This window comes from Schistocerca americana, chromosome X (assembly GCF_021461395.2).
Source record: "Schistocerca americana isolate TAMUIC-IGC-003095 chromosome X, iqSchAmer2.1, whole genome shotgun sequence".
NCBI classification, from domain to species: Eukaryota; Metazoa; Arthropoda; class Insecta; order Orthoptera; family Acrididae; genus Schistocerca; species Schistocerca americana.
In genome coordinates, this window is record NC_060130.1 from 876,487,757 (window position 1) to 876,503,035 (window position 15,279).

The following is a 15,279-nucleotide window of genomic DNA, read 5'->3' on the forward strand; positions in this document are numbered from 1 at the left end:
AAAGATACTTTCTATACATGTGAAATGCTACATTTTTGTTACAAAATTATGAGCAGACTATTCAAAGCAGTCTATACTGTCTGTCATTTCTATCATACCTTATGCTTTGATCACATTTCATGTTATCAATGAAAGATTTTAGAAGCCACATCCCAGTTAATATCTGAAACAAATTAAATGTACTGAATACCCTTGTGGCAGGGTGCACCGTGGTCATGGACACACTCCGCTATCCCAATGATGCAATTCCCACATACTCCATAAGAGAACCTCTAGTAATAGTGTTTGAAAATCATATGCAGATGCATCAGTGACAATGAGTTTGAGTCAGGCCTGGAGGCATGTACAGATCACCTAACAGTTAAAGTAACAATAAGCAGGAAATCCAGGTTCATGACCCAGTCTGCCATAAATTTTTAACTGTCACTATGTATTCATTACATTTTAATGTCACCATATATGAATACAATAATAAATACTATTATGTCTTTGAATATGATGCACTCTTCCTGAACAAAGCCAATTTTATTTTCAGTTTGCTTAATGAGATGTAGTTCAAAACATTTACATTGTGATATTGTCAGCTTCCCCCCCCCCACCCTCCCCCCTCCTAATATGGATCTTCACATATTTTCTTCCCCTACACTGCCAACTCTTCCCCTGCAATTTCCATAATAATGTGAATGGCAAAAATGAATAACATAACTATTCGGAAGGTACACACAACTGCTGTCAAGGTAGCATTTCCATGGACATACCATATTTGGTGCATTGTACATTATCAACCTTGAAGTTGACTGTAGTCTCTAACTGAATTAGTGGTAGCTTCAATGCCATATACAACCTGAGATGTCTGATGAAAGATGTATAACACCATCCGCTGAAGAGATTTCAATTACTTATATTTTAAAGATCATATCACTAATAATAACTTAAGTCACAATTTTTTTTATCAAAACTAATTTTAATAGCTGCACTATGAAAATACTGCTTTAACAGTAGTTACTTACTAAAGAAAGACAAGAAGACTTAATGTAATATATACACAAATGAAAAACTGCAACAGTGGTAGGCTGTCATTACAAATAATAAACTTTTGTTATAACAATGCTGAGTGCATTTACAGTAAGAAAAAATGTACCAATGATGGTAATAAATACTGCTAATGTCTGCCTTACACTTTTCAAGGGAATTTTTTTACCTAGCAGGAAATCAATTAAGGCTCTCATTATGTACTGACCATCTAGGAAAAAGCATGGTATGGCATTAACTGCAGCCAATCCAGATGAAAATAATATGCAGTATTTACATATTTGGGTCACCATTTCAGGCAACGTTGAAGGAATGAAATATAAAGGAACATAATCACTAACTGCAATTGTATGATAGATTTCAGCTGGTCGACCCAAAAATAAAACTACCTTTGCGTCTAATCTTTCGATTCGAACAAGTCTTGTTGAATTTTCAAGGGATGGCTTTAAGCAGTGGAGATCTGATGTGCAGTCAGTAGCTTTTGAGCACATAAGTGCAGCAGATTCAACCACTTTTCGACCTGGTAGACAAGAATGCTGAGGTAACTCTAGTGTTCCTCCTTCCTTTTCCAAATATTCAAAGCAGAGGTGATCTGGGCTGTTCATTCCACAACAGTCAACTGCACCATTAGGAAGCTGTCGAACTGGAAAGTGAGAATAAAAATATCTTTTGAGACATGGTTCAAATGACTGGGCAGAATTTAGATTTCTTTTCTCTTTTTTACATCTACAGTAAACAACAGCAATATATACATGACAATATGAAAAGGTATGATCTAATTGACATCAAATAATACATTGCAATAAATTGCCAAAAAATAACTGATAAAGGTTGTGCCAACAGTGCAACAACATATGCAGTCATAATAAAAGTTGATTATAATCAATACTGTACAGAATCATCCTGCAATCGAGAATATACTGTTATTTACAATTAAGAGTTACTGAAATACAAAATGTATACTTGCAAACCTTAAATTACACATATAAGGTAGATTTTTATGAGGTGTTACTAAAGAATGACCATTCAATGTGACATATTTTTGTTATCGCAATGGTTTTGGATGTAGTGTGTCAGCATATTTCAAATAATCATGAGTAACAAGTCTTGAGTGAATGATGAAGAATGGAAGACATAACTGACTTTACAATTAATTTAGATATAGCATGCATCCCATATATTCATTTACATCAATACAACATAAGCCACTTCACGCTGTTTGGCAGAGGGTACTTCCAGTACCGTTATCATTTCCTCACTTCTTGTTTAATTTGTGAACGTTGCATAGGAAGAATAACTGTCAGTTAACCTGTGTATGGGCAGTAACTTCTCCCATTTTCTAATCATATTTATTGCGTGAATGTGTGTGTGTGTGTGTGTGTGTGTGTGTGTGTGTGTGTGTGTGAGAGAGAGAGAGAGAGAGAGAGAGAGAGAGAGAGAGGGGGGGGGGGAGAGAGAGAGAGAGAGAGAGAGAGAGAGAGAGAGAGAGAGAGAGAGGACGTAGGTATGTTGCCGGATTCTTTTTTTAACTTATGCTCTTGGAGTTCTAACAGTAAACATTTAAGCGATCCACAATGCCTCTCTTCCAGCACCTGCTATTGGAGTTTGATGGCATAATCTCCGATGGTCTTGTGTTCACTAAACAAACCTAGGAGCAAACAGAGCACTCTTCTTTGAATCTTCTTTATTAATCCTACTATTAACATTCCCAGACTAACGAGTAATACTCACGAATTGGTATGTAAGCCACTTCTTTCATGAATGAATTACATTACCTTAGAATTATTTCACTGATTTGAAGCCCACAATTAGTTTGATAAAGCTGTTCCATTATAGATTGCTATGGATACAGACTCTGAGATATTTTATTGTTGTTGCTATTTATTATTATTATTATTATTATTATTATTACAGAATTAATAACACCAGGTTCACTTAATAACAATATTTTGCTGTATTCCTGTTATCTTCTGCCAAGCCTCCTTGGGTACACTGCCATGCTGCATTACTTTGTTGATGTGGTTTTCAAAGAGTATCATGATCTGCCAGGTGGTTTCCATTCAAAAATGTTCTTTGGCCACCAGTGATCTGGCTTCCTCAGCAAATACCCATATCACTTTAATGATTTTCTTTCAATTCTATCTATCACTGTTTCATTTGCCTTCATTCTAGCTATTACTTCAAATCCAGAGTTAAAGATTAATATTTCTATTATTTACCCCATTCCCTTAAATGGCACAAAATGCATATACTATACTTATAAACTTATTTATTCCTATTCAAGAATTCATCTATGGTATAGGAGTTGTCAAGGAGATATGATTTCAATTTATTTTTGAAGCTATTACTGCTGTCTATCAGACACCTTGTTTCATCTGGTAATTTGTCGAAAATTTTTATAGCAGCATATTTTACCCCTTTCTGTGCCAAAGATGGGTTGAGCAAAGGATAGTGTAAGTCTTTCTTTTTTCTGGTATTATAATCATGAATATCAATGTTGTTTTTAGACTGGTCTATGTTGCTGAGAACAAATTTCATTAGTGAGTAGATGTATTGTGAGGCAGTTGTAAGAATTCCTAATATTTTAAAAATATGCCTACAAGATGTGAGACTATGAACCTCACACATTATTCTAACCACTTTCTTTTGAGTAGTGAATACTGTTTGTCTAAATTTTGAGTTACCCCGAAATATTATTTTGTATGACATCAGAGAGGGAAAGTATGCAAAGTATGTTACCCTACTAATTTCTATATCTTCATAATTGGAAATTATTCTGATCACAAAAGTTGCTGAACCTAGTCACTTTAGGAGATCCAAAATATGAATTTTCCAATTAAGATTTTCATCTATATGAACACCCAAAAACTTAGTATGCTCTACCCTGTCTACTGACTTCTATTGATGTGTTATATTTATTGAAGGAACTGTACTTTTTGCAGCAAAAAATTGGATGTACAGTGTTTTTTCAACGTTAAGAGCAAGCCCATTTGCAGAAAACCAATTAATGACTTTTCCAAAGACCTTATTTGTATCATTTTCAATTGGACTTTCTTTTACTGGATTAATAATGATGCTTGTATCATTAGCAAACAGTGTAATTCAGCTTCCTGTTTCAGATAGGAAGGAAGGTTTCCAGAATGACATTTTCACTCTGCAGCGGAGTGTGCGCTGATATGAAACTTCCTGGCAGATTAAAACTGTGTGCCCGACCGAGACTCGAACTCGGGACCTTTGCCTTTCGCGGGCAAGTGCTCTACCGTCTGAGCTACCTAAGCACGACTCGCGTCCGGTCCTCACAGCTTTACTTCTGCCAGTATCTCGTCTCCTACCTTCCAAACTTTACAGAAGCTCTCCTGCGAACCTTGCAGAACTAGCACTCCTGAAAGAAAGGATACTGCAGAGACATGGCTTAGCCACTTTACAGAAGCTCTCCTGCGAACCTTGCAGAACTAGCACTCCTGAAAGAAAGGATACTGCGGAGACATGGCTTAGCCACAGTTTGGAAGGTAGGAGACGAGATACTGGCAGAAGTAAAGCTGTGAGGACCGGACATGAGTCGTGCTTCGGTAGCTCAGACGGTAGAGCACGTGCCCGCGAAAGGCAAAGGTCCCGAGTTCGAGTCTCAGTCGGGCACACAGTTTTAATCTACCAGGAAGTTTCATATCAGTGCACATTCCGCTGCAGAGTGAAAATCTCATTCTGGAAACATCCCCCAGGCTGTGGCTAAGCCATGTCTCCGCAGTATCCTTTCTTTCAGGAGTGCTAGTTCTGCAAGGCTCGCAGGAGTGCTAGTTCTGCAAGGTTCGCAGGAGAGCTTCTGTAAAGTTTGGAAGGTAGGAGACGAGATACTGGCAGAAGTAAAGCTGTGAGGACCGGATGTGAGTCGTGCTTCGGTAGATCAGACGGTAGAGCACTTGCCCGTGAAAGGCAAAGGTCCCGAGTTCGAGTCTCGGTCAGGCACACAGTTTTAATCTGCCAGGAAGTTTCAGGAAGGGAGGTTGTTCACATATCAACAACAGAAGGGGACCCATGATTGAACCCTGTGGAACACCTAATGTAATTTCACCCCAGTTAGATGAAGTGGCAAACTTATTTAAATCACTTGACCCATATAAGGAAACTTTTTGCTTTCTGTTCTGTAGGTATGACTTAAACCACTCATATGCTATTCCATTTATATCACAGAATTGTAATTTCTGTAACATAATGTCATGGTTCACACAATCAAATGCTTTGGACAAGTCACAGAAAATTCCTATCGGTGAGATTTTACTATTTAAAGACTCTATTATGTGGACAGTGAAATTGTATATTGCTGACTCAGTGGAACAGCATTTTTGAAATCCGAACTGTGATTTACTAAGTATCCCATTACTGTTGAGATGGCTAACCACTCTTGAGTACATTACTTTCTCAAAGATTTTTGAAAATGCTGTAAGCAAGGATACTGGCTGATAATTATTGACATCTGTGGTGACCCTCTTTCTGTAGAGAGGTCTGACAATGGCTTATTTTAACCTGTCTGGAAAAATACTTTGAGTTAGTGATGCATTGCATATGACTCAGAACATCAGCTGTAACTGATCCACATTGTTTTAATATCTTATTAGAGATGCCATCTATTCCAACAGAACATTTATTTTTCAGAGATTTAATAATTTTACTTATTTCACAAGAAGTTGTTAGGTGAAACTTAATCTGACTAAATTTTTTCAAAACAGACTCTTCCACGTTCTGCCTAGCTTCTTCTTTTGAACTGTTCTCACCAATTTTTTCTCCTACACTTAAGAAATGATTGTTAAATACATTAGCTACTTGTGTACTGTTGGTTAGGATGGTCTTATTCTCTTTAACAGTAATACTACCTACCCCAGTGGTTACTTTTCCTGTCTCCCTTCTAACAACATTCCATATTGATTATATTTTATTGCCGGAGTTGTTGATTTCTCCTCTAACATACATATTTCTTGATTTCCTTACAACTTTTCTCAGTATGTTACGATAATTTTTATAGTGTAAAACTACTGCTGGATCTTTACTATTTCTTGCTGTCTCATACAGTTTTCTTTTTGTTTCTGAAGACACTTTAATACCGGTAGTAATCCAAGGTTTCTTTGAAAAGTGTGTGGTGTTACACTTAGTAATTTTCTTTGGGAAACAATGTTCAAAGAGTGATTAAATTTATCAAGAAATGTTTTGCACTTATCATTAGCATTTGGCTCATTATATACATCTCCCCAATTAACATTTCTTAAGCTTTCTCTGAAGTGCTGTATAGATACGGGGTTGAGCGACCTCACACTTTTACTAAATGGTTTCTGAACTGTACACCCTGTTAGGTTTTGTAAGTTAACCAGTTGTGCATCTTGGTCTGACAACCCGTTTACCACAGGGAAAGCACGTGTTTGTTTTACATCCTCTTTCTGTACAAATACATTATGTACCAGGTGTACCAGTATAAAATGAGCGTTAAGATACAAATGTGTTGATAGGGAACATTTGTTGTGAACGAGCCTTAATTTTTTTTTGTTTGGTTGGTATGACATCTGTCAAAGATATTTAGTATACATCAAGTCATGGAACGAACATCTTCATATGTTTTCATCGTGTTAACTGTGGTGTCACCGCCAGACACCACACTTTCTAGGTGGTAGCCTTTAAATCGTCCGCGGTCCGTTAGTATACGTCGGACCCGCGTGTCGCCACTATCAGTAATTGCAGACCGAGCACCGCCACACGGCAGGTCTAGAGAGACTTCCTAGCACTCGCCCCAGTTGTACAACCGACTTTGCTAGCAATGGTTCACTGACAAAATATGCTCTCATTTGCCGAGACGATAGTTAGCATAGCCTTCAGCTACGTCAATTGCTACGACCTAGCAAGGTGCCATGTTCAGTTACTATTGATATTGAGAATAATGTACAGTCAAGAGCGACATTCAACAGTTACGGATTAAGGTTAAGTATTCCACCAGCTACGTCCGTTTTTCTAAATTCTAATTTCCTTGTCCTGTTCCAGACCTCACACCAGCCTGCGTGAGCTAAAATGCGTGCCTTTCAGCTTCCTCTAGTAACCCGGTGTTGGCTCTCCTGCCAACCCACAACATTAACAATGTCGAATTTTGTACCAGAAAGCGATGATTTGCGGAAAGCATTAATTTTTTGTTTTCATTTGAAAAAAAGTGCTGCAGAGTCACATTGAACGCTTGTCGAAACATTGGTGATTATGCTCTATCAGAAGCAACATGCAAAAGATGGTTTCAACGGGTCAGAAATAATTATTTTGATGTAAGAAATGAAGAACATGGAAGACCACCAAAAAAGTTCAAAGACACATTGCAAGCAATATTAGATGAAGATGATACTTTGAGTCAGAAGCAAATGGCAGCAATGTTAAATGTTGCACAACAAACAATTTCTAACCGTTTGAAGGATACGGGAAAGATCCAAAAGTGTGGAAAATGGGTGCCACATGAATTTAATGAAAGACAGATGGAAAACCGAAAAACCATTTGTCAAATTTTGCTTCAAAGACATGAAAGAAATCAATTTTGCATCAAATTGTTACTGGCGATGAAAAATGCATTTATTTTAAGACTCCTAAATGAGAAAAATCATGGGTTAATCTGGGAGAACCATCAACATCTACTGCAAAACCAGATCGATTTGGCAAGAAGACAATACTCTGTGTTTGGTGGGATCAGAAAGATGTAGTGTATCATGAGCTTCTAAAACCTGGTGAAACTGTGAATACTAATCGCTACAGACAACAAATGATCAATTTGAACTATGCATTGATCGAAAGAAGACCAGAATGGGCCAGAAGACATGGCAAAATAATTTTTTTACATTACAATGCACCTGCACACAAAGCAAAACTGGTTCAGGATACAATCAAAACACTTGGCTGGGAGTTGCTACCCCACCTGCCGTATTCACCAGACCTGGCCCCTTCCGACTACCATTTGTTTTCATCAATGGGACACGCATTGGCTGAGGAACACTTTGATTCCTACGAAGCAGTTGAAAATTGAGTGTCTGATTGGTTTGCTTCAAAAGACGAACATTTCTATTGGCATGGTGTCCACAAATTGCCAGAAAGGTGGTCAAAATGTATAGAAAGCAATGGTCAGTACTTTGAATAAAATGTTTTTACTTTTCAATTCAAAATTAGTGTTTCATTTTCACAAAAAATGCTCATTTCATACCAGTACACCTGGTATTAGCGTGCTACTGTCCTGAGCTATACATGCAGGGAAATTGATCACTGATTCAAAGTTATATGTTGTTAATAACACTTCTGGTTCACTTTTCCTATCAGAATTACTTAGAAAGTTTACATTGAAATCACCACAGATTAATAACTCATTCTTTTTTCTGACAGACAGCATAATAGGGAGTCAAACTTTTTTATGAACAGCTCCCTGTCTCCTAATGGGGACCTGTAGACTGTTGCTAATATCAATACTACATTATATAGCTGAAGTTCACATGCACAAACCTCAAAGTGTTGATCAACACAAAATTTGCTTACTTCTACAGTTTTGCTTTTATACCCTTGTTTTATGAAAATGGCAACTCCTCCGTTATTCATCCTAGATCTACAAGTGTAAGATCCTAAATTATACCCACTTATAGTGACACTATCCATGCCCACAGTTACATGGTGTTCAGACAGACAGATAATATCAATCTCATCTAAACACACTGACAGCTCATCTACTTTATTTTTTATTCCCCTGATATTTTGGTGGAGTATGTTGATACTGCCCTTAGCTTTACCCCAATTAAATGTACGTGAAGTTTCTTTTATTCTATTTATCTTGATTGTCAACTGTCTGGACTTTGGCTTTAACCTAAAAAACCTGTCTGCCTGGACCCATTAACCACAGGGATCACCCCTTGTGTGACTGTGGACCCCCTTACAGTTTCTGCTACTAGAGAAGCTAACTTACTTTTCCCCATCCTATTCAGGTGCAGGCCATGTGTAGTGTATCCCCACCTACCAATAGCATTTACTGGAACAACACTTATGTAAGATTTTGCCAGTGTCTAGAGCATCCTGTTCAGCTCCCTGGCCCTCGTTTGTAAATAACCCATTTCTACAGCTACTAGTCTTCTTTTGAGGTCAGCATTTAAAATCTATAGTTCTGATATATAGCATAGGACAGATTCAATCACTGGCTTAGGCACTCCTCTCTTATTGTTGTTAGAAATGTTCTTGACCCGCCAACAAGAATTTATACACCCTATTACTTTTCTGTTTTGCTATATTCTCCATTTTATTTCTGCATTACCCAATCCACTTTCATCAATACATGTCCCTAGGTATATAAATTTCTCTATCAGTCTCATAACTCCTTCATCATTAATGTGTACTTCAAAACCAGTGCCCCTATTCACCTCCAGATATTAAATTTTTGTTACACTTATCTGTAGTTCCCATTTGTCATATTCCTGATACAAATGTTATACCAGGAATTCAAGACTGTATTCATCTTATTTTAGAATGACCTCATCACCAGAGAAAATAACACAAACACCTGTACATCGCATTTCTCTACAGCTATTCTTCCATCTTTGAAGAGCCATTTCTATGTCTAGGTCTATGTGGGTGATCGAATGCAACCTTGTCTTAGCCATTTTGTAACATTAACAGGTTCTGATAATTCTGACACTCTTTTTACCTGTACCTTACTAGTTCTGAACATTTCAATACCAATTTGTAAAGGATGGTCATCCATATCTATATTGTTCACAGCTTCCTACAGTTTTGCTCTAGGAACTGTATCATAAGCTTCTGCTAAATCTACAAAGGCAGTGTGTAGCTCATTCCCTGTTGTTATGTTTCTCCATGATCTGTAGTAAAATAAGGAGGTTATCTGCACAGGATCTGTTCTGTCTGAACCCACTCAACAACAGCAGGCTTGAACTGTAATGGGTCTCTCAATATTTGTATCTGTGTAACATGCTACATTTATTTACATTTATGGTGTACTGCCAATCCCTGCACTATAGTTATGAGATCCTCATGGATTTGGGACATGTAATTAAAACAGAACATAGAGTGCATATTTTACACAGAATCAATACGCTCTGCTTTACTACTCATTCAACAGGTACTTAGACAAGTGGCCCTCGAGGATGGGAACCAAGCTTTAAAAATGGCTCATTTTTGTTTACAATTTAATGCTACAGTTGCACAAACATGCGAATATAGACACATTAATATGTATAATGATCACTACTCACCAAATGCATGCAGTGTTCCGTGTGTGTGTGTGTGTGTGTGTGTGTGTGTGTGTGTGTGTGTGATAGAGATAAAGAGAGAGAGAGCGCTGTGATGAAGGACAGTTATGACAGTTATATTCCATCAGTTGTGCATAACTTGTAAATTACATGGCACTCACATTATGTGATACTATTGGTAACACATACATCAATATGCACCGTTAACAAATTTGTTGATGAAGTAGAAAGAGTTGGCCACCAGTATGTCCTTCAGGCTCCTCTTAAACAGTATTTTATTTGTGCCTCAACTTTTTATAGTTACTGGAAAATTACTGGAAATCAGTGGGACTGAAAAATGGACACCTTTCTGGACCAAAGTAAGTCTTTATGTCACCTGTTCTAAATCTTAGTATGGGTTTTATGAACTGTCTGTTACAGAAAGAAACTTTACTGAGTAATACATATGCTGAGATATAGTAGTAAGTACACACAGTAATTTAAAGAGTTTTCCACAGGATTTTTTTGAGTTAAAACCAGAAATAATTGTAATTACACAGTATGCCATTATGAAATCAAAGTAAGCATAGTATGTCTATTTTTTTCATGTCACCTATGTCTGACACATTCACACTGAAAGTATAGTTTTATTTAGAAGTTTCAGCAGTTCTATAACACTGAGAATTTAAAACTGTCAACCTCTTCTACCTGCAAGTCCTCACAGTTTAGGCATATCTCCTTTCATAGCATATGTCATATATTGATGCAGAATTCAGTTGGGTGTTTCCCACTACAACCTTCAAGTACATTATCAGTTCGAGACCTGTCATTTACATATTCTCTCTAACCTCAATTAATCAGTGTAATGGAGGACAGTTTTCGCATAAAGTTGTTGTCGCTTCTGGTGATGTGCTTATTTCTCTTAATGTGCTGTCACTTCCATCCATTCCCTTGCATGTTTATTTTCCTGCATCTACATATATATTTTTCAAGGCAAAGTACAGTGCATGGCAGAGGGTACTTTGTACCAATGCTATTGCTTTTCCGTCATATTCCATTTGCATAATGAGCAACAGAAAAATAACCATCTGAATATCTCTATGCATAACATAATCTACCTCATCTTATATGGTGGTAGCATAATGGTCACACTACTTTATCTGAATAAAAGTTATTTAAATTAACCCAATGAATTCCTTATAAGAATGTCACCTTCTGATTTAAGTTCTCTGATCATTTCTCTTACATTTATGTAGTTATATGAACCATTATGAACCCAGCAGTGTGTCTCTAAATTCATTCAGTGTCTATTGCCATGCCACCTTTATTAGGGATCCAAACACTGAAACAATACACTAGAATTCATTGCACTAGCATCTTACCACAAATAAAATTCCTCTATTCTCCTTTGTTAATACTGATATTAGATGTTCGTCCAATTTCATATGTTCACTACTAATCTTGGGTACTATTTGGTTCTTTTCCTTTGTTATAAGCATTTTCTTGCATTAATCAACATTTACAAACAGCTAACATTTGTTACATCAAGTGGAAACTTTGCCCATGTCTTTCTCCATTTCCTTATGATTGTCCAATGATTAGATTAGTTTTTCGTTCCATAGATCCATGTTGAGGAGATTCTCGTGGATGTGGAACATGTCAACTTTTTTTTTTTTATCCTTGCAGGGAAGAGCATTGTTGGCAAACAATCTTATAGTGCCTCGGACCGTATCTGATATACCATTTACATATATTGAGAACATATGCTCCCTTGGGGCAAAATCAATATTACTTTCATTTCTGTAGAACATTCACCATCCAATGACTCTAGCCATCCATCAACATCTACTGTCTGCAAAGCGAGCAGTTTTTCACATGAGTGACTTTTCCTGACTCTATGCTCATGCTTTGAGTGAAGCTTATTTTTCACTTAGTCAAACTTTGTGACACCCAGGCACCTGAATATGCAGGGTGAAAACCTCTTAATGGTTCAGAAATCTGTAAAGTGAGCGTTCCAAAATTTTAAGGAGCAATTGTCGAAAAACCTTTATTAATGGCTGGGCAGATTGCTGCTGTCCTGAAATGAAGCAGCTATTATGAAGACTTATCATGCTATTTTATGTAGCATGGCTCTCAGTATTTTAAAGTATGCTGGCCTTCAAGATTCAAGGAAAATTACAGCAGTATGGGAAAAGTAATGTATAGAAATTGCTCCTAAACTGGAATCATCATCAGGTTGTGAAGAGGACTGTTGCATAAAACTGTTCCCCTGGAGCAGCACAAATGAACATCTTGGAAAACCAGAAGCAAGCTTAATCATATCAGTGGAAGACAACACAGTGTGATGATATTTAAACTTTTGCTACTTGAGCCAGTGTAGAAGGGAAACTATTTACCGTACGGATATCCAACTTTATAGCAAAGATGACAGTGCACGGTTGAAACAGAAGCATCAGTATGCATTACAGTTACAGGCAGTCAACATAGAAGTAGACAAGGTGAGCAAGGCTTTATTCGCAAAGCAGTTTTGTCAAAACAATAGCAATAGTGCTGCTGCTCTTCGCGAGTAACAATGCATTAAAGGAATACAGAGACGTCCTCTTTCCACACTGGGCTTGAAGAACACAGTTTGGAAGTTTGAATTAACTGGCAATTTGGGAATTTCCCCTGGAAGAGGTTGATGGCCAGCTCCACCACAAACTGTTGAAGAAGTTACTGTTGGAATGGCTGAGAATGCTGGATGCAATGTGTGAGCTTCAAGCAGTGTGCGAGCTGTGTCACAACTGCTGAACATTTTGTGGTCCACCATTGTTTTGGCCTGCAGTAGAGCAATCTCTAGTGCAGTTCCAGGCTGTTGTATATGCAGACAGTTGTTGCACTGAGCAATTTTTATAACCTGGAACGTAAACATGGTACACAATTAACAGATATTACCTTCTTAAACAGAAAATAAAATGTGTTTCTTTCACTGATTTATTCATTATTTCTCTTCTGCATGTCCTTACAAATCTTCCCACAAAATTTCGGCTGGCTGGTGTGGCCGAGCCGTTCTAGGCGCTTCAGTCTGGAACCGCGCGACCACTACGGTCGCAGGTTCGAATCCTGCCTCGGGCATGGATGTGTGTGATGTCCTTAGGTTAATTAGGTTTAAGTAGTTCTAAGTTCTAGGGGACTGATGACCTCAGATGTTAAGTCCCATAGTGCTCAGAGCCATTTGAACCATTTGAACAAAATTTCGCTGTCCTACGATCACTCGTTTTTCATGAGGGCCCTCTCAAGTTTAATTATAACCACCCCATATAAAGAATAACAGGATATAATTACAGTTGCTCATGGTTCAATGACAACTCTGGTAAGAAAATTAAAATTGTCATACAAAGATGAAAAGTGACCAAGCACTTTATCGACAAAGAATCATTTTTCATGTTCACCTTGTTTCTGTTTACCCCCTCAAATGTTAGTAACAAGCCAGCAGTAGATTTCAATCTCAAGACTTATGAGGCAAGTGAAGGGATAGAAATAATAATGATAAAAATTACATAGAGCATATAGTTGTACTTGGCTACTGTCAAGATATTTCTTCCTGAAAATTTGCATCACTAAATATAATTTAATTTTAAGAGATAAGTCAACACAGTGATAAGAGCTGATAAAGATAACACCAAAAACAACAGCCTGTTGACACTAACATAAAACTATCAATGCTATAAATAGCAAGAACATCCAAATTGTTTATTCATATCCATATTAACTGCTTTTGTCTTGTGACAGTACCTGGACATTACTGAAGAATGAAGAGTCCAACTGAGGTAGGTCCACTAGCTTGTTCGGCAAGTGAATTAACATTATTCACTTTATTTAACATCATGATCCACAACCTACCTCACCTGCGGCCACTTCTTTTCCTCACCCCGCCCCCCTTTTTCCTACGTTCTCTCCAAACTTTCTAGCACAAAAATTATTAGACATCTTAAAATAAGAGTACCAAAGAATCATATTTACCATGAGGAGGTAAAATTCCTAATACTTCCTATAAAAGTGGAAATACACTTTTTCTATCAGATAGTACTCAGAATTTGACTTCTTGAAGACAAGAACTGACCAGCCATTCTACGTCCTTGTAATTTTAGTTTCCTCAATAGAATTTTCCTTTTCAACTATTTGGGGTGCCCCTGAGTCCAGTTAAGTCTGCCTATTACCAATATATTGTTATGCCTAGGCGATAATTGCTCCTGGGTGCTTCTGCAGCACTGTGTTAATACTTTTTTTAGCAGTTCAACAGCTCTAGACTTCATCAAGGAAGCAAACACAAGCCATGAATGACTGCACAAGGTGAGTAGATTGCAGCATATCCTGCAATGTCAGCAAGTCATCGCACGCACAAGTTTGATTTTCCATCCATTCAACACAGTTGTTGAAATACTTCATTTACTGGGAATGTCAATAACAAGTATCTGGCTCAAAATTAATAACTGATTAATATGTTTTACAAAAATATCACAGATAAATAATTACAGTTCTGGAATAGAGGGTCAACAATTGAAAACTTTTCATGTGACAACAATAAGCTACATCGTAGGAGTTACCTGGCACAGATTCATCATGTTCCTTGACCAACTCAGCTGATATACAATATCCAGGACTTGGTTGTTTGATTGCCAATAAAGTACAGTGATACCAAGTCTCTGAATCCAAAACTTCACACTGATTTATTGCCACCACCCTGTCTCCAACTTTCAGTCCAGTTGGCCCCATGAGTGCAGAATCCTAAAACAATTGATATATAAAAACATGTACCCAATGCATAAAATATAAGACAGATGTCTAAAAATTAAACATACATTTTATTTGGAACTACATCAAACTGCATAACTTCTGATACAGGGAAAAAAAAAAAACAAGGATACTTTACGAGCGTTACTTCATGTCACTACATCTGCTTTTAATTTTAAGCATTTGCATCAACTATGAGACTTTTATAGGAATGCTTATGGACACACTGGACAATGTAGGTCAT

General features: G+C 37.3%; 1 protein-coding gene across 2 annotated transcripts in view; it reads right to left on the minus strand.

Moving 5' to 3' along the window:
- Window positions 1–613: 613 nt before the first annotated feature.
- LOC124556514 (membrane-bound transcription factor site-2 protease) overlaps window positions 614–15,279 on the minus strand; it is a 47,886-nt gene continuing 33,220 nt past the window's right edge. For both annotated transcript variants that reach the window (XM_047130469.1, XM_047130468.1), the window contains 2 exons: window positions 14,849–15,029; window positions 614–1,675 (listed from right to left, as the gene is read on the minus strand). In XM_047130469.1, coding sequence (XP_046986425.1) covers window positions 1,080–1,675; window positions 14,849–15,029 — 777 coding nt within the window. In that variant the 3' untranslated portion in view covers window positions 614–1,079. The remainder of the gene's footprint in view (window positions 1,676–14,848; window positions 15,030–15,279) is intronic.